The sequence below is a fragment of the Oryx dammah genome, unplaced genomic scaffold, assembly GCF_014754425.2.
Source record: "Oryx dammah isolate SB20612 unplaced genomic scaffold, SCBI_Odam_1.1 HiC_scaffold_28, whole genome shotgun sequence".
NCBI classification, from domain to species: Eukaryota; Metazoa; Chordata; class Mammalia; order Artiodactyla; family Bovidae; genus Oryx; species Oryx dammah.
In genome coordinates this window covers 47922322-47941724 of record NW_024070212.1, presented here as the reverse complement: position 1 = coordinate 47941724, position 19403 = coordinate 47922322, and the positions used below count along the sequence as shown (strand labels likewise).

General features: G+C 45.4%; 1 protein-coding gene and 1 pseudogene across 1 annotated transcript in view; one reads left to right on the top strand and one right to left on the bottom strand.

Moving 5' to 3' along the window:
* Positions 1–3682: 3682 nt before the first annotated feature.
* On the top strand, positions 3683–4327 carry LOC120856536 (annotated as a pseudogene).
* Positions 4328–8368: 4041 nt separating this feature from the next.
* ABCA4 (ATP binding cassette subfamily A member 4) overlaps positions 8369–19403 on the bottom strand; it is a 167772-nt gene continuing 156737 nt past the window's right edge. The window contains exons 45-52 of the mRNA XM_040231916.1: positions 18501–18607; positions 16433–16574; positions 14725–14859; positions 13723–13826; positions 13543–13635; positions 11337–11586; positions 9968–10054; positions 8369–8474 (exon numbers count right to left, since the gene is read on the bottom strand). Of these exons, the coding sequence (XP_040087850.1) occupies positions 8439–8474; positions 9968–10054; positions 11337–11586; positions 13543–13635; positions 13723–13826; positions 14725–14859; positions 16433–16574; positions 18501–18607 (954 nt within the window). The 3' untranslated portion in view covers positions 8369–8438. The remainder of the gene's footprint in view (positions 8475–9967; positions 10055–11336; positions 11587–13542; positions 13636–13722; positions 13827–14724; positions 14860–16432; positions 16575–18500; positions 18608–19403) is intronic.

The following is a 19403-nucleotide window of genomic DNA, read 5'->3' as shown; positions in this document are numbered from 1 at the left end:
CTGATGTAATCTCTGACATCGCGTCTCCCTCTGGCCTTCTTTAAATTTTGAATGAAGTCTCTAATGAAGGGTCCAGAAGTTTCTTGGGGGATATGCTAAATATTGTTCAAAATACTAATTATTGAAAATATCTTCTCAATGGCATAGCTGTTCAGTTCAGTTCAGTCGCTCAGTCATGTCCGACTCTTTGCGACCCCATGAATCGCAGCACGCCAGGCCTCCCTGTCCATCACCAACTCCTGGAGTTCACTCAGACTCACGTCCATCGAGTCAGTGATGCCATCCAGCCATCTCATCCTCTGTCGGCCCCTTCTCCTCCTGTGCCCAATCCCTCCCAGCATCTGAGTCTTTTCCAATGAGTCAACTCTTCGCATGAGGTAGCCAAAGTACTGGAGTTTCAGCTTTAGCATCATTCCTTCCAAAGAAATCCCAGGGTTGATCTCCTTCAGAATGGACTGGTTGGATCTCCTTGCAGTCCAAGGGACTCTCAAGAGTCTTCTGCAACACCACAGTTCAAAAGCATCAATTCTTTGGCACTCAGCCTTCTTCACAGTCCAACTCTCACATCCATACATGACCACAGGAAAAACCATAGCCTTGACTAGACGGACCTTAGTCGGCAAAGTAATGTCTCTGCTTTTGAATATGCTATCTAGGTTGGTCATAACTTTTCTTCCAAGGAGTAAGCGACTTTTAATTTCATGGCTGCAGTCACCATCTGCAGTGATTTTGGAGCCCCCCAAAATAAAGTCTGACACTGTTTCTACTGTTTCCCCATCTATTTCCCATGAAGTGATGGGACCGGATGCCATGATCTTTGTTTTCTGAATGTTGAGCTTTAAGCTGTATCCTTTGGCAAATTACAAATTTCTGTTTTGCAAGTCCAGGGTCAGATACCCTCTGCTTGAGCACCATCAGATAGCTGACTCATTTTTCATCAAAACAGGAATATCAGGCATGGGCATTCATTACTTGTAGCTATTAAAAAAAAACACACAAAAAAACTCCCGAGCAAATTCAAGCAGAATGTGGTTATGAAAGCCAAGGTCCGTTGCCAAAAAAGATGTGTGTGTATGTGTGTGTGTGTGTGTGTGTGTGTGTGTGTGTGTGTGCTCTGGGCCATGTGCTGTGTTGTATAACACCTGATCCTTGACCTCTGGATGTTATCTGATGAGTAGCTGGTTGGATTTGGGTCATTATGTGCCTTGGGAACAGTTTATAGCCTTGAGTTTCAATCTTGCTTGAAAAACAGCCTCTTCCCCTGGTCCATCTGACATTGCTAAGCTGGATTGCAGGGCCAGCAGTCTTGCCTACTGTGTCTCTAGAGAAATGGTTGTGAACGATCAGCAAGGAGTGGAGCTCATGGCAGCTCATCCCAGACTTGCTGGGAGGGTTTCTGGCACTTGGGAGGACATCTATTCTTCTGCGCTGGGGTTTACAAGCTTTCTCTGTTAAGGAGCTTTAAAATCCTAAGCAGCTGCTTGAGTTTTTTTAGAGGGAATGTATGTATTATTTCCCCTCTAAGCCAGGCTGTTTCTTTGGGGCTGGTGAAGGCAATAGCACCCCACTCTAGTACTCTTGCCTGGAAAATCCCACGGATGGAGGAGCCTGGTGGGCTGCAGTCCATGGGGTCACTAAGAGTCGGACATGACTTCATTTTCACTTTCACTTTCACTTTTCACTTTCACGCATTGGAGAAGGAAATGGCAACCCACTCCAGTGTTCTTGCCTGGAGAATCCCAGGGACGGGGGAGCCTGTTGGGCTGCTGTCTGTGGGGTCGCACAGAGTTGGACACAACTGAAGTGACTTAGCAGCAGCAGCAGCAGCAGGGCCTTGTGCTGCCAGTTTATAGTGCTTAGGGGGTTGTTATAGCATTAGATTTGTCTGGAAGAGTCTATTATTGGTTGCTAGGTGAATCAAAAATAGTATTTCTATCAAACCACTGAAGTCAATCGCGCTAGGCTGCTGTAAGGTAACGAAGACGCAGACTAGCTTGGGCACCTAATGGCGTAGGGGAGTGGGCTGTGCTGCTGGGCAGTTCTGCTCCACACACACACTCGGGGTCTCCTATCTGTGGCTCTGCCATCCTGAATCCTTGAACTTGTCTCCAGGGTTGCCACAAAAATCAGGTTCCAGTCAGCAGAGCTGGGGAAAGCGCACGGAGGGGCAATTCTACTCTGCTGTCATGCCGGCCACTTCCATTCCATTCTGCTGAAGAGAGCTTAGTGACCAGGCCACACTTACCACAAGGCTGGAGAAGTGCTGACTCTGCCTGGGCAATTTGGCTGCAAGTCACTGCTCTGTTACTGTGGAAGAAATTAGTGGATGTTGTGCAAAGTTGGGAGCCTCTCCATAGCCTATTCTTTTGTCATTCAGCTACGTAATGAGTTCTGTGTTCAAAGCCCGGCCTCAGGGCCACATTCATGAGTGCGGGCCCTGTGCACTTGTGCTTGATTTAATGCTCTGCTAGGGGTGGCACCAGTGGTAAAGAACCCACCCGCCAATGCAGGAGATGTAAGAGATGTAGCTCAGTCCCTGGCTGGGGAAGATGCCATGGAGGAGGTAAGAGCACCCCACTCCACCATTTTTGCCGGCTGTTGCAACGAGGTGGACAATACTGAGCATCTGAGCACAACTGCCATCTTGAAATTCTAAATAAGTTTCTAATAAGCTTTCATTTTGCACGGGGCCTCCAAAATTATGTAGCTGATCCTGCCTGCCATTTCCCAAATTAACATTTTCATTCTACCTAGTTCAATATTAACCAAAAATCCATTTTATAGTAAGACAATCGTGAAACTCATAGGAGGGATGGGATGCAAAGGCGAGTGAGATTCAATATCTGGCACCCTCTGACCCAGCAGCGGGGGTGGGAGAAATGGAGTAGCTGTTATTCAGAACAGCCCTCAACACACTGCTGTGAATATTCCTGGGACCAAAGGGTGGCCTCTGATAGAGGTGGTATTGTTAGGGGTAGTGGGTAGCAGTGTGAGATATTAGTTCTAGATAGGATAGATTTTTTTCATTTGCTTTTAAATATTTGGCTGCCTGGAATCTTAATTGCAGCACGCAAGATTTTCGTTACACCATGCAGGATCTTTCTAAATGTGCTGCGTGGACTCTTTAGTGGTGCACAGGCTCAGCAGTTGTGGCACGCAGGCTTAGTTGCTCCACAGCATGTAGGATCTTAGCTCCCCGATCAGAGATCAAATCTGCATCCCTTGCACTGCAAGGCAGATTCTTTACCACTGGACCAACAGGGAAGTCCCGTGGATAGGATAGTTTTTAAATGAACTATTTCAAGCCCACAAAGAGTAATCTTAAAAATACATATGTATCTACCACTTGGGTTTTATCAACTCTTGACCTATGACAATGCTTGCTTCAGATATTTTTAAGAAATTTGAATATTACACATGCAGTTAGACCTTCCTTGCATCTCACCCTGAATGTCATTCCCTGCCTCACACCTACAAGCAGTCACATCCTGAATTTGGTGTTCATAATCCTCAAGCATGATATTTTTCACTGCATATACATGTATCTATAAATAATCTTTAGTGCTTTCACGAGTTTTGGATTTTATAAAAATGTCAGGGCACACTATTTAGTCATTAATTCAACAAATATCGATACTTACTGAGTGGCTACTATGGCCAGGCACTGGTTTTAACACTGGGGATGGGAAACTCGCTGGACAGCTTTACCGAGTGGGCCATCATCATCACTGGCGTGTTGTGCTCTATCACTGAGTGCGCCAAGCAGCCCTGCCTGGGCATGCTAGAGATGCTCTCTGGGTCCCACGACTGTTTGTACCAGCCCATGCCAGAGAGCTCTCTGTCATCTGTGAGGGCTGCCAAGGTGGGTGCAGTGAAGCTGCAAGCTACCCCTACGCCACCCATGACCCAGAGGAACCACCACTGCATGCCTACTCAATTCAAGGGCAACACACCATTTCTCCACTCCACATGGCTAAGTTGAACCAGATGGCATTACTTTGCTGTGATGCGTGGTGAGACTGGATTTACCAGAACTGACTCCAGCTTTCCAGAGATAAAAGGCTATTGGGCAAGTTTGGATGCCTTTAGTCAAACCACCCATGAACTCACCATTCTAAATAGCTTAACTGGTTACTTAGTCAGGGGCCAAGGCACCAACATTAATGAGATCTTCCAGATGTCCAGGGCCCAGATCAAAACTGCTGACCCAATGGAAGGCTGTCCTGGAAGGCAGATTGCTATCACTGATTCTGTGGCCAGTGCTAGTGTGACCCAGAGTCTAATCAATGCCAGGATTTCCTCTGAGAAGGGCAGGTGCTGTAGCTAGAACAATGTAGGTTCACTCATGAACTTTTTATCCTGTGCCCACATAATCAAATTGTGTGATTTCTAGACAGTGATTTTCAGGTTTTAAATTATTTCTAAGTGTTCAGTTTCTATACAACTTTTTATCATTTGCTAAAAATTTAAAAATCACATTTTCTGTTCAGTTGTTAATGCTGGGATTCATATTTAGTTTCACAGGCTTTTTTGTTTTTAGTTTTGTTTTGGGCTTTTTGGCTCATGAATTATAGTTATGTTTGTTGATAAGAAATGTAAGAGCAGACTGTTACATTTCAGTTTAGTTCTGTAATGCCAAGAATTTAAAACTTAAAAATGGTTTGGTTAACAACCACCAGAAAAAATAAGAAACTAAACAAAAATTTCTGTCCTCATGGAGTTCGTATTTAGGGGAGCAGAGAAACAATAAACAAGAAGAGAAAGTAAAAACATACAGTATGTTTGATAATGTAACTTCCAAGGATTTTAAAAAAAAGCATAGAAGTGGGTATGATGTCAGGATGGGGATCGGACAGTTGAAAATTTAGATTGAGTAGCCAGAGAATGCCTTGCTATTTCTAGCCTGCTGCCATTGGCTATTTTGCTAATTATTAAGTTTTGAGATTTATCTATTTTGAAATACATATTTTTAATTAATTCATTTCCACTGCTATATAGCATCCATTGCATGAATTGGAAACAATTCATTTAGTTCATTGTACTCTCTGGCCCCTTCAGAAAGTTTGGTGACCCCTACATGAGAATGTGGGGATGTGAGAGGTGGACCATAAAGAAGGCTGAGCGCTGAAGAATTGATGATTTCAATTCTGGAGATGACTCTTGAGAGTCCCTTGGACTGCAAGGAAATCAAACCAGTCAATTCTAAAGGAAATTAACCCTGAGTATTCACTGAAAGGACTGATGGTGAAGCTGAAGCTTCAATACTTTGGTCACCTGATGTGAAGAGCTGGCTCACTGGAAAGACCGTGATGCTGTGAAAGACTGAAGGCAAAAGGAGAATGGGGCGGCAGAGGATGAGATGGTTAAATACCATCACTGACTCAATGGACATGAGTCTGAGCAAACTCCGGGAGATAAAGGGGGACAGAAGTGCCTGGCGTGCTGCCCACCATAGGGTCCCAAAGAGTTGGACATTGCTTATCCACTGAACAACAACACATGAGAATATTAACACCATAGAGACATTGGGTGTATCTTGTGCACTGCTTTAGACCCAGGATGTGGAGCATTGGATGCTTCCTGCCCTCTTCTCCCCTCCTCTCTTATCTTTTCCGTCTCTAGCTGGCATAAGAGGATGGACTCAGCAGTCAGTATCATTCAAGACCAAAGAGACGCCAAGCTCTGGCGGAAAACGAGAATAGCACAATTGCAGAGCTGTGTGCCAGGGAGCCTGCCAACTCGGTGCTGTGTGTGCAGTGCTGTGTCGATGACGTGTCCCTCCTGAAACTCACCACAACCCAGGACTAAGGGATTTGGCCACAAGGTGCTGTGGGCCCTTAGGAAAGTCACTAATGCGCTGAACCAAGAGGATGACTGGTTTGGCCAAAGCTTGACTCATGAGACACACATGTCTGAGCCTTGATATCAGACAGCTGCTTGAAAAGCTGAGTATGTGTCATGGTGAGCTTTGGGAAAGGCTCTGAGGAGAGTAGCATTGGGGGATTCTCATATCATGTATGTCTCAATTCTTAAAGTAATAAACTAAGCAAAGAAACTGCTAAATAATGACCTCCTTGGTGAGGCAGGCTCAACTATCAACTTCTTGGATTCCTTGGAGTCCTGTGTTGGACGATGGTGGTGCAGAGCTAGCTGCCTCCTGGCTTACCCCTCTTTTCATCGCTTTCCTGCTTTCCCAAGGGCCCTCATGTGCCATGGGCAGACTTGAACCTGAGAGATCAAGGACCATCTATGACCCAGGAAAGAGGCCCACCAGGCCCTAGAGGCAGACTCTATACCAGCTGGGCAGGGAATTCTGGGTCTGATGGGCACGTGTCTTCAGACATGCGAGTGAAGTAACCAGAGGAGGACCAGAGCGAGGCCTGAAGGGAAACCTGGATGGTCGGCCAAGTAGCTGAATCCTTCTGGGACTTGGTTTCCTTTTCTGTTAAAACAGTGTAAATCAAACAATTACATAAGGATTTAGTTTTTGAAAACTGAGCCTTTTTTTTTTTTTTTTTTTTTTTTTTAGCTCTACAAGCCTGTAAGTCTCTAAATCTGAAACTTCTAGTGCCTCTGCTTTCTTGAACTTGACAAACACCTTGGACAAATGTGGCAGCAGTTATGCCCTGTGGACACCAGGAGTCATGTTCATCTCAGAGGACCTGCTGAGGCACTGAAGTACCACACTGAGGAAACCAAGCCCCAGATAGCCTGGGTCCAGAGGGCTGAGAGCTTCTGGCGGCCTGTTTCAGGAAGGGGATACTGCTGTCCTTCTAGGGGAAAACCTTTCCCCTTTCTCCACAAGCCCCTCAGGCTGCTGGTGCTAACTTCCTCCTCACTGGTCCTGGTGCAAATACTCAGGCTGCCACAGAGACCCTTTCTGCCAAGCCCAGAGCTCTGCTGACCTGTTTTCTGCCTCACTTTCCTCTTCTTCTTTCTCTAGGAGATCTAGAGTAGCAGGAACAAATCAAGCTCTCCATGAGCTCTTTACTTAGAGTGAGAGAGATCCTCTTTTGATCCCAGCTGTTCTAACATCTTGAGTTCCCCAAAGAAGAACAGGAAATTAGAAAAATATGGCAGCAAGTCATACTCCTGGAATACCTCCCAAGTGGTCTTGTTTTCTAAACTGACTCTTTCCATTTTCTCCTCTTCTTCTTTGTAAATTTCTCTTATTAAACCAGATTGGGAAATTTTTCAATAAATTAAACATGTTCTCAGGAGATTTGGGTCTAGTTTCCAACTTGAATTTTCCTCAAACCCAGGCTAAGTATGTGAATGCCTCCTCCCTCTCAAGGTTTCCCTGCTTATGTTCCACGGCTAGTATTTCAAAATTTTTATTTATTTATTTTTTGTAGTACCTTGTGGCTTGTGGGATTTAGTTCCCAGCAGGGAACTCAACCTAGATGCAAATAATACCCAGCTGACAGTGGATCATGTCTACATGCATTGCCAGTTGGGTGTTGTCTCAAACCCTGTGAAGCAGACTTGACATGGAACATCAAGGCTAGCTCATTACAGAAGCTTGCTGTGACTGGCACTCCTGGGGCAATTACTCTCACATAAGCTCATGCAATGATGGCAAGCCATATGGGCATAGGGAATGACCAAAACTACACCAGATGGTGCACTCAGGGAGAGGAGTGAGTTGGGATAGTTTGTTGAAAGTGTGTTTGCATTTTATTTTCTCTTTAAAAATAACACACACACACGTACACACACACACAACGCAGATCCACTTGAAATGAGAGCAGTGTGGAGGGCAGGGCCAGGAGGAAGGCGGACCCAGGCTTCTCCCTCTGTGGTCTGGTCTGGAAGAAGCGCATTCTGTGCTCATTTGATTGCGTGAGTTTCCCATTGGATGTTTCAGGTGAGTGAGTCAGTTCCTGTTTCCTTCTGAAAAAGCCTCCAATTTGGGGTCTACTGTGTGCCTCCTCTGTGTTTGTTTCTGCTGCCAGGGGGTTGCTTATGCTGGCTGGCGTGATTGACCACATGGCAGAGGCTCCTGCCCTTTCAGCTGCCTACAGTTCTTTTTAAGCTGCAGCAGAAAACCTGGGCAGTGTAGAAGGAGATCAGATGGACTCTGTTCATCTTGGTTTTCTGGTTCGATGGCTTTTAGACTTTAAGTTAAATAGCCGTCGGTCAAGCTCTGAAGGAAGCTCAGCTGAGGGCACTGAAGTCTATCAGATCATCCAAGTCTACAGGTTATGTTTATTTCCTTGTCTGTAATGTTTGGAGCCGATGACCCGGCAGGTTCTTCTGACCCTACGATCCAGATGTTTTAAAGAGTCATGCCCCACCATGCACGTACGTGTTGACATGTACGTTAGCCACACCTTCTGTAACATTTCTTATGGTGCCTTTTGGTTTGTTTTTTTTTAGCCCAAGGAAGTTATCATGTCCTTACTGTCTTAAAATAAGCCAAGAAATCATAGTTAAGGTCATCCTTGAGGTGCAGAATTCCCTTTGTCCACTTCCTATAGAAGAAAATTGTTTTAAAATGGGGTAAACAAAACATAATTATTATTTGTTTCATGACATTTACTTATATACAATGCTCTGCAGGAGGGTTTTTGCAAACTTTTATAAAGGTCGTATGTCACAGAGTCAGGGGTAGGTTTTGAACCACACATTTATTATAGAAAAATGCTGATTTAATAAATATGCCACAGTAGGTTTTCTAGTATCTGCATGCTAAAATGTGACAGGCAAATAGAAAATGATCACATCCAGTAAGAGGGAAAGTTTGGAGTTAACTGCTGCAGATCACAGATCATGAATGCCCCTTGTCAGGTCCAGAGATGACCTGGTATTACCCCTTTAAGAGGGCACATGCCAGCTGGGGGTGAGGAGACCACTGACAGTTTTAGGAAAAACTTCTGAAACCAAATTATGTATTTTGAGTTACAAAAGGAATTTGTAACTGCAACTGCTTTCAAAGAATAATTTTCTGCTGGTGTAAACAGCAAATATAAGATTTATAAATCAGAAAGAATGGCTGGAAAATCTCAGCAAAACTAATTTTCTCTGGACAGATGCCTTTACTTAGGTATTTCTGGGCAAAGTCAGCCTTGCCAAGTAGTCATTACGTCTCTGCTGGTCAAGAGAAATGGGGAAAATGCATCACAAATAGTGCCTTGGAAAGGAGTGTTTCAATCATTACCTGCACCTGGCTTTTCTCACAATCAGAAACTGGGAGGAATGAGAACTTTATGGGAAATTAGGCTTATTGAAAAAAATACTTTGATTTTATTTGATTTACTCTCCAGGTAAGTCAGGAAGGATGGCTGAATTAATTTGATCTTTTAACACCCCAGGCTTAGGTCGCCTCCTCCAGGACTTTCTCCAGCTTTCTTTTGTTCTCTTTCTGGGGATCTGGGATGAATGTGTTCCTTACCTGGGTGCTGTGTCAGGGCAGGAATGCAGAGGCACATATCCCAAGAGTTATGACAGGCCAGGATACATACCTTTTATTGTTACTTCCTTCATCATTTTGAAATTTTTATAAAGAGCAAAGAGCCCTCTTCATAAAACAGAGAATAATCTTTACTCTAGCCAAATGAGAACACCAGTGAAATGAGTGCCAGTTAACTTCCTTACTTTGAAATTCAAACATAAGACCAGATGTATATGTCAAGTATCCCAAGTGAAATATTTTAATATTCTCTCCTATTTTCCTGCTTATTTCCAAAATCCAATTTTTTTTTTGCTATAAGCAAAAATATATGAGAAAGTTCTTTTCAAAAATGTTCTCCAATACCATCTGAAAGTTTCCTGATTATAAAATGAAGGTACACAGCTACCTTTGGCCCAGACAAGTGAGGCGTGGAAGGGAGGAGGTGAGGGCTGCTATGGGTGGGACTCGCTGCAGGAGGCATGTCTGGGGCCCCTGCAGGCCCGGTGTGTCAGCTGGGTCCCTGAGCCAAGGATCTGCCCCAAGCAGTGGACAGGGAAGGGGTGGCAGAGGTACCTTGGCCTGTCGGCTGGCTCCTGCAGCTCGAGGGTGCAAAGGGAGGTCGTAAGTTTCATTCTGCTGTTTAGCAAAGTTCACAAATACCTGGAGGCAAGAGAAGAGCCAGAGTAGGTAGATAGTTCCAGAAAAGGGCACCCTCCACCCACCCTCCCACCCACTCACTTTGTTGTTTCCCACGGTTAATGTACAGCCCTGCTGGAGCAGCCTGTGTCCTGCCCAGGGCACAGGGTTTCTTCTTAGACTTGTGAGCTAAGCCAAAGGAGTGCCCGCAAGAGGATTATGGGTAAATGAGGCAGAGTCTCAGCTAGTGGTAGCCTCCTAAATCTCCACAGGAATAACTAAAAAATCAAAACCAGGAAGACGGGAACTGATCGCTCCAGTTTTCTATTCTCAATTCAATGTGCAGTGTGACCAACTCTTGTCCCTGCCTCCATCTACTTACGCTGGCTAGAAGGTGCTGGAGCCAGCTCCTCAGAGAGTAAGCAGAGACTTGCCTGTTTCTACTGCTACGCTGAGTAGTCTTTAAGGATATTTATTTTAAAAAGAACAAATAAAAACCAGTGAAACCCAGAAACAAATGTCCATGTGGATGAATGGATAAACAAAACATGGTATATACACACAACTGAATATTATTCAGCCTTAAAAAGGGAGGATATTCTGACACAGGCTCCCACATGGATTTACCTTGAGGGCATTATGGTAACTGAAATGAGCTAGACGCAAAAGGACAAGTACTGTGTGATTCCATGTCTTTGAGGTATGTGGAGCAGTCAACAGAATGTAAACCAGTGGCCGGGGGAGCGGTTCCTGGGGAGTTACTGCTTGATGAGTACAGAGTTTCAGTTTGGGAAGATGAAAAATTTCTGGAGATGGACGGTGGTGATGGTTGTACAACAATGTGAATATACTTAATGCCGCTGAAGTGCAATGCCACTTAAAAATGATAATTACATATATTTTATACACATATTTTACCACAATAAAAAATGACCACGTTAAAAAAACCTGACACATGGCACATACATTTATCAAAACTCACTGAATTGTACACTTTAAATAGGTGCATTCTATTGTATTTAAATTAAGCATCAGTAGAGATGATTTGAAAGGAAAAAAGGGCCATCCCCACAAACTGGGAAGGAGAAAAAACATCATAGTATTGTGAGGAAGAATGCTGTAAAAAAGTCAGTGAAGTCTGTCGATGACTGAAATACTCTTAGAAAACCATTTCTGATTTTCCAAGTTTGCCCTAATGGACAGAGGGACTTGGCACTTGGGCACGTCCTCCCTTGCCCTCGTGTAGATTCCAGCCGAGCGGGGCAGCGCAGCCCAGGCTTTGCCAGCCAGGCGCCCCCAGCCTTGCCTGGTCCAGGGTGGTCTGCGTGACCGAGTACTCCTCGATGAGTAGGCTGTCCTTGTGCGAGACGAGCAGCCGGAAGATCCTGGCCAGGGAGGAGGAGGGGACCTGGAACTGCAGCATGTTGTGGTGCCTTTCCCTCTGGACGCTGCCCGGGAAGCTGCCCTGGAAGAACTGCTCCACGGGGCCCAGGTCAGGAAGCACGTCGCCCTTTGGGGACCTGACTTTCATCGTGACAATGTAGCCGTCTCCAAACCTGGGGGATGCACGGGGCGGTGTGGGACAGGCCTGTTAGCAGCTGGATCTAAGGAAATCCTGAGATGAGGACTAGACTTATCACAAATATTGGGGATTAAAGGCCCATACTATAGATCTTGAGAAGAGAAGGAAGCGGCTACCCACTCCAGCATTCTTGCCTGGAAAATCTCATGGACAGAGAAGCCTGGTGGGCTCCATGGGGTCGCAGAAGAGTCAGACACAACTTAGCAACTAAACCAAAATAGATCTTGTGTGTGTGTTTAAAACTAGGACCGAAAGGGCCATGATGGTTCCTGGAGAGGTGGTTTGACACTAGTTTTTAGAGGTCTTAATGCCTCATGTGGTGAAGTGGGTCTCCAGGTCTATGTCACACCTTCCTGTGTCCACCTTCTGGAGACACAGGTGTTCCCTGCTCCATTCCTTTTAACATATGTGCTGAAGTCAAAGGTTGTCTGAGCCCTGTGCAGAGATCACAGGCTGCCCAGGGCTTCCTCAGAGGTGGAAAGACTGCCTGGGCCTTTAGGAGACTGGCCTGGTGGGAGAAAAGGCTTGGGAAGGCAGTGCTTCCCTGGGGAACCTTCCAGAACAAATGGAGCTGCCAGGCCCAGGGCCATGGAGGCCTCCCTCCTTCACTCACCAGGTCACTCACATGTAGATCAATGGTCCACTAGAGAGTGAGTGCATGGCCAGATGGCATCCCTTCACACTTACTTCATGGTATACTTATTTCAGTGCTCCATCCAGGATCCAGGGTTGTTTCCCTTTGCAATAAAAAGCCTTTACCTTTCACCCCCAGAAAAGTGACCATCCTTTACACAGGAATGTTCCCGCTCACCTGCTCTCCTACAGGAAACTGAGGACTGAGAGGGAAAGGGGGTAGGGAGCATCTGTTCCCCAGCAGATGGACACTGGAAGCTGCTGACATGGGTCTGGGGACCTCACATGCTGAAGTCCCTGTATAGTGTCCTAGCTGTTGTTACTCAAGACATTATGGGTCTAGTGCCCAGATGCAGCTAAGCTATTAGACCTTCATCTCAATTGTTGTTGCATATGATGCGTTTGAAGCCTCATGTGTGCTGTGCAAGACACTCTCCTGGAACATCGAGATGAAGTATCTTGGCACAGATGCAGTGGGTTATGTGTTCTTCCTTTCACCAACTGGCATGGTGACTTTTTCTATTCTGGGCCTCAAAATGTGTTTGATAAATAAGTAATAATTTAAAGTCCACCCTTCCTAGTTTATAAAACATATCAGAAGGCAAGGGAGTATGGCATTATTATCCAAATCTTATTTTAAGTGTTTGTCCACTTGGGCACACAAACTGTTATTAATAACACATTATTTACAGCAGTTTACAATTTATAAGGACAGGATAATCCTACTAATGATTACTGGCATTGCTGGTTTGTCATATAATACATGGTCATTTCCCAAACTCAAAAGCATATGATTCTGTATTTTCCAAGTCTCCTGTAAATGTGTTGCAATACTTTCATAATTTAAAAAATAAAAAAGAAAGAGAAAAAAAAGCATATGACATGCCAGAAAGAAACTGTTCAGGCTGTTTGGTCTCTGGATTGCTCCTATGTTGGTTGTGGACTCATTAAATAGGTCACGGGTTCTGGATTGTTGGGATAAGTGGTGTGATAACGAGGCAGTGGTAATGACCCTCTCTCATCCCAACTGGGCTCTCATCCCAATTTGCCCCTTTCAGAATCCCCATCTGGAGCCTCAGCAAGCCTTCAGCCACAGGCCGTTAGCCCAGTGAAGAAGAGCTGCATTCAGCACACTGGTTTTCTCTACCTGCTGCTGCAGAATCAGGCTCAGATACCTCTGCCTGTGGCATGGGGGAGCAGCAAGACTCTCTCACATGTCAGAAAAGAGCACAGGGCCTTGTTGACTCCCCACTTCTCCCCCGAAGGTAACAAAGGCAACACCCCACCATATCCTTACTTGGACTTGAGGTGCTGGATGGTGCCCAGACACTGAAAGGCGCCCTTCACCATGATGGCCAGCCGGGTACACAGGGCCTCGCACTCTTCCATGCTGGGGGCAGGGAGAGAGCAGATGAGGGCTGAGAGGACTGGACTCCATCACCCGCCTGCCCCACCTCAGCCCCTGGGAATCTCTTGCCTGTGGGAAGTGAGGACCACGGCTCTCCCTTCTCTGATGATGCCCATGATAGTGTTCCACAGCATGCGCCGTGCCTGGGGGTCCATGCCTGTGGTGGGCTCATCCTGTGGGGAGGCAGAGGGCAGAGGGCCAGGCTGGGAGCCAGCTTCCCCCCGGTTCCTGCACACTCCTTGGCTGCACCTTCCTCTCTCTGAGCGAGGTTGCTCTCTGGCAGACAGTGCACAAAGTCACTCCCCAGTGGGCGAGAGCCGGGGAAGGCAGCACAGGGCATGGAAGGCAGGGGGTGAATCAGGAGAGTGAAGAAACATCAGCACGCCTCTAGATCTGTTTTAGCCCATGAATGAGTCAAAATTCATTAAAGCAATGATAGAACTATTTTTTAAAAAGAAAATAAAATTCTCTACATGTGCTTGCAAGGAGGCAGGAAGAAAGCTTAGATGACTTTTCAGGGTCCTTTCAAGTCCTGTGACCCATGCCCTCATGAACCCCAGACTGCCTGGGAACAGGGCTTTGGGCCTGGTCTAGCTGTGGCGAGAACTACATGAGCCTTTGCTCCAGGCCAGCGCTCCTGTCCAATTAGGACCTCAAAGAGGCAACTCACTCCAGTATTCTTGCCTGGAGAATCCCATGGACAGAACAGCCTGGCAGGCTACAGTCCATAGAAAGAGTTGGACATGACTGAGCAACTTTCACCTTCACAGGCCTCCTCAGGCAGAAGTAAGTTTTGACCAGTCACTGACATTCTGCAGAAGGGCTGAATTTCCCTGCTGTGAGCCTGAAGCCCCACTAGAGGCTTCCCAGGAACTCAAAGTAATAATGTGTTTTGACTCTGGTTTCCCCCGAGAGCTGTGAACCAAACATTGGACTGCTTCACTCAACATGAGCAATATAGGAACAACCCAGACAAACACAGACCGCTGCAGTTCCTAAATCCGCTGGCTCAAACACAGAGATACGGCCCTTGGCTCTCACGAGCCCTCGGGTGGCCTCCAGGGTCCTCACCAGCAGCACCAATGGTGGGCAGCCTATGAGCGCAATGGCTGTGGAGAGTTTCCGCTTATTTCCTCCACTGTAGGTGCCGGCCAGGCAGTCTGCATAGAGAGACAGGCCCAGGCTCTGAATACTCCAGTTTGTCACCTAGGGAGGAGAAAGAAATCCCATTTGGGAAAAACAAACAAGCAAACACCCCAGCAATTCAAAGTCTGGGCTCCTAGATCTCACTCCTCCAGGATGACAGACCCAGTGAGGCCAAAACTTGACGACTCATGGAGTGGCTCATGGCCTTCAAGGGCCAGGCATCTCCTTTCCAGTCTCAGATCCTTAGATCCCCGTACGGTTTGGTCTGCTTCACATCCATTGGATGCAACTCCCTGAGAAATAGTCTTCAGCCTTTCCAGAACAGGACAACGCTTCTTACCCAGTGTCCTGGATGATGGTTAGGAGTGGAAGAGGAAGAACTCTGGCTCCAAATGACATAAACCCACTTATTCATTTACTTAGTCCTATAAAACATGTAAAATTGTTTCAGGAGTGCTTTTCCCATGCCTCTATAAAAAACAAATTGACTAGGAAGAGCTCATAGTTTGTTTGTAGTTCTTTCTCTCCACTCTGCCTGCCCAGGACTGAGGATATACAATCAAATACCGTGTCATCAGTTATTTGTATTAGTTCTTTTCCTCCCCTTCCATATGATTATTACATTCATTTGAAATGAAATTGGATTAATTGGTTTTAGTTTGCTTTCAGTGTTAGGATTTCTTTTTGTTTTCACTTTTACCTCTTTCTCATTCTTACTGATTTAGTTTTATTTTTGGAATATGTAGAATGTTAGCCTGATTGCAAAAGTTTAAACTATACAAAAAAATATCCTGACAGAAGTGTTATTCCCTCCCATTTCCCTTTCACCCTATTTCCCTCTTGCTGATCACCACATTCATTGTTTTCCAGTTTATCGTTCCTATATCTCTATTTGTAAAGGTAAGCAGACGTATTTATGCTTTCTTATTTGTCCTACTTTCTTACATGAAAAAGTAGCATTCTACATGTGCTCTTTTACACTTTGCTTTCTTCATTTAACAGTATTTCCTTGAAAAAAAGTCGGTATCATTCACAGAGCTATTTTTTTGGTTTTGATTTTTCTTTTTGGCTACACCAGGCACCCCATGTGGGATCTTAGTTCCCCAACAAGGGATCAAACCCATGCCCCTGGCAGTGGAAGCACAGAGTCTTAATTGCTGGACCACCAGGGAAATCCTGGGCTTTTTAAAATAGGTGCATAAGACCTTGTTGGATGTATTTATGGCATAAATTATTCAATCAATTTCCTATATGCCTGAACATTTAGCTATTTCCAATATTTTATGACTAAAGTGTAGTGAATATGCATTTTTGAATATGTATTTTTGTACTGTGGGATGTGTGTCTTCAGGGTAAATGCCCAGCAGCGGGATGGCTGGATCAAAGGGTAAATGCATATATCATGTTGTTAGATAGGAGGGTGGGAATTTTTTTTCATCTGGTTTGTTGACTGCTATACTCTTGTTTTCCAGAAGAGTACTTGGCACACAGCAGACACTCAGTTGAGCATTTGTTGAATGAATTAATGGATAGCATGCTCTAGTTTTCCCATATCTAAATAAATGCATTCTCATGAAGCAGATTCATGGTTTACCAAACTAGTAAGTGGACACAATAAACCAAGTTAATTTACCCTCTCAATTTCCTCTGCTGGTACACCTCGAAGCCGGGCATAAAGGTAAAGATGTTCTCGCCCTGTGAGCAGGTCATCGATTGCATCAAACTGAGGACAGTAGCCCATACTTTGATGGACGTCAGAAATATTGGTCAAAATACTGCAAGAAGAAAAAACAATTAGTAGGTTTCCTTCACAAAATGGGTAACCAGAGATCTGGGACTGGAGGAGTTTCTGCCAAAACAATAATAAAGCTCCCTCTCCTCTTCCCATTTTTGCTTTAAAAATGTGAACAACATTTAGGAATCAAAGTAGGGGCTCTTTGGTTAGAAACTGATAAACTCCAGGAGTTCTGAGCTTTGAATCCAGTTGGATTCTCCTAGATTTCCCTATCTAGGATAAACTGAATACCTGTTACCCAAAGACAGCTGTGCTTTTAGATTGGATCACCTCATGTGCGAGTTTAAAAACAAAGGGAAGATCAAACTTAAGAAAATGAGCAGTGTTTTTTGATCCCTTTCAAATATTTGGGAAGTAGCTAGAGAAGATGCATGCTTCCCAATGGAAGTGAATTTTCGACTTGTATTTAATGACAGAGATACTGTCAATGAAAGAGGAACCAATCAGATCACCACACAGAGCAAGAGAATTGCAGAAGAGATGAAGAGATGAAATGAGTTCTGTCAACTCCCTCTAATCAATGTATTCTCCACTAAAAAATACATTGCCTTGATGAAAACAAACTGACCACAGACTGGTCCAATTTTCTTCCTCCTTCTCTCACAGCTTAGGGTCTAAGAATGAAGGATAGATGCAATGGTATGGGACAGAGAGAGGCCATGTACTTCCCTGCTATGACAAAACCATTTAGGTACAGCCAATTAAAATCGCTCAGGGAAACAAGGAGGGTACTTCACCAAATCCACAGGAATTACTACAGTTAAGAGCCCCAGACCTGTGTCTTAAACCTATAGTTTCTTTCTAGTTTCTGTCTTGACTTTACCTGTGTCTCATTTTGATGTCTCATGGTAAACCTTATTTCATCCCCTTGCTCTCCACTCCCTGCTCTCTCCTCTTTTGTTTCCCGTCATGAAGTCATTTGCTTGGTTGTAGGCCAAGCTAGATCTGAAGATGAGGTGGAACCAGTCATGGCCTGGCTCCACCTCTGCCATTCTCTTTGCTCTAGACCCAACAGCAAGGCTGGGAAGGCTGGGGAACCAAATTGATCCTGTCTGAGCCAGTGAAGAATGCTTAGGACTCTCCTCACCCAGGGAGCATTGGGCCACGTTGATGATGGCTTTCCCCAGGCAAGCAGAGGTTGGTTTGATGTCAGCAGTGCCTAACTCCACTCATAAAACAGGACAGAGAGTTTCTCTGGGCACAATATGTGTGAGCTCTGCTATTCAAGGAGCAGCTTGTAAAGAGGCAGACAAGTGCCAGCTCATGTTTTCTGTCCTGTCCTGTCCAAAACCAGTCTGTTTCCATGTTCCTTATTTCAGAGAGCAGCAGGCACTCTCCCAGAATCCAAGGGCACTTGCCAGTTTTCCCTTTATAAAAGAATCTTGGCCAGCAAAGCCAAGTGTTGGCACAGAAATAGCCAATGCAGAGTAAAGCTTCTGAGGACTCCTGAACAAGCCCCACGTAGAAACTCAACCAAGAGAAAGGGTGCTTCATCACAGACATTCTTAATCTGGGCCCTAGGCGGTCAGGGCTCAGGTAATTCCCTGAAACTGTTTGTAAAGAACGTATGAAGAGAGGTAATGGGAAGCAATTTTTATAGGTACATGTGTTCATCACATGATCAAAGGGTCAGAGGCTTTTTATGACCCAAAAGGACTAAAAACCACTGATTTGGTGCTTCCAGAGTTTTCTAAGAATTCATGCTAAGGGAGGAATCTTTTAACAATCACAATTCAATTCAGTTCTCCAGATAGTCTTAGGCTTTTCAGACCATGTTTGCTGGGGGGTCTGTACCTCCATACGGACCTTTCAGGCTCTCAGAGTCATCCTCAGATACAGGGTGGGGCCGAGGACATGCCTCAGGACCTGGGAGATGCACCCTGAGACAGGGTAACAGAACACTCACCTCTTGCCTGAGACAGTGGCATCGCCTGAGGTCACTGGGGTGTCCCCAGTGAGCATCTTGAATGTGGTTGTTTTGCCAGCTCCATTCACTCCCAGGAGGCCAAAGCACTGAGGGAGAACACACAGAATTGGCCTCGCCCTGAAGCCCAAGGTCAGAGTGTCAGGCCCCAGGGCAAGTGGGACCCATGCTGCCATATAAAGGTGATTAGCCATTTATGGCATATGGGAGCAGGATGTGTCATTTGGCATGAGGGTGATTGTGAGCTGAAGGCAAATGGGAAGAAGCAGACATAAGACAAGCTGTCTGCCCTCCCCTTATTTGCCTCAAAGCAAGACATAAATTTACAAGGTGTTCCCCTTTCCTCTGTATCAAGATGGACAAAAGTAATCACTGGAGACAACTTTAGACTCTTACTAGCCTGGAGACGACACTGCTGCTGCTGCTGCTAAGTCACTTCAGTCGTGTCCGACTCTTAGCGACCCCATGGACCGCAGCCTACCAGGCTCTTCCATCCACGGGATTTTCTAGGCAAGAGTACTGGAGTGGGGTGCCACTGCCTTCTCCGGGAGACGACACTAGAGGAATCTTGATCACAAGCTTTAATAACTAGCCTTATCTGCCATTATTTACACATACAGGGCTTCTCTGGAGGCTCAGACGGTAAAGAAACTGACTGCAATGTAGGAGACACAGGAGATGTGGGTTTGATCCCTGGGTCGGGAAGATCCCTTGAAGTAGGAGTGGCTACCCACTCCAGTATTCTGGAGAATTCCATGGACAGAGGAGCCTGACAGGCTACAGTTCATGGGGTCACAAACAGTTTACCCATACACTTGCCTGCAATCCACCCTTCTAGAAACCGTAAGTCCATTTCCTTTTTCTTGTAACTTCCCTAAAAATGTA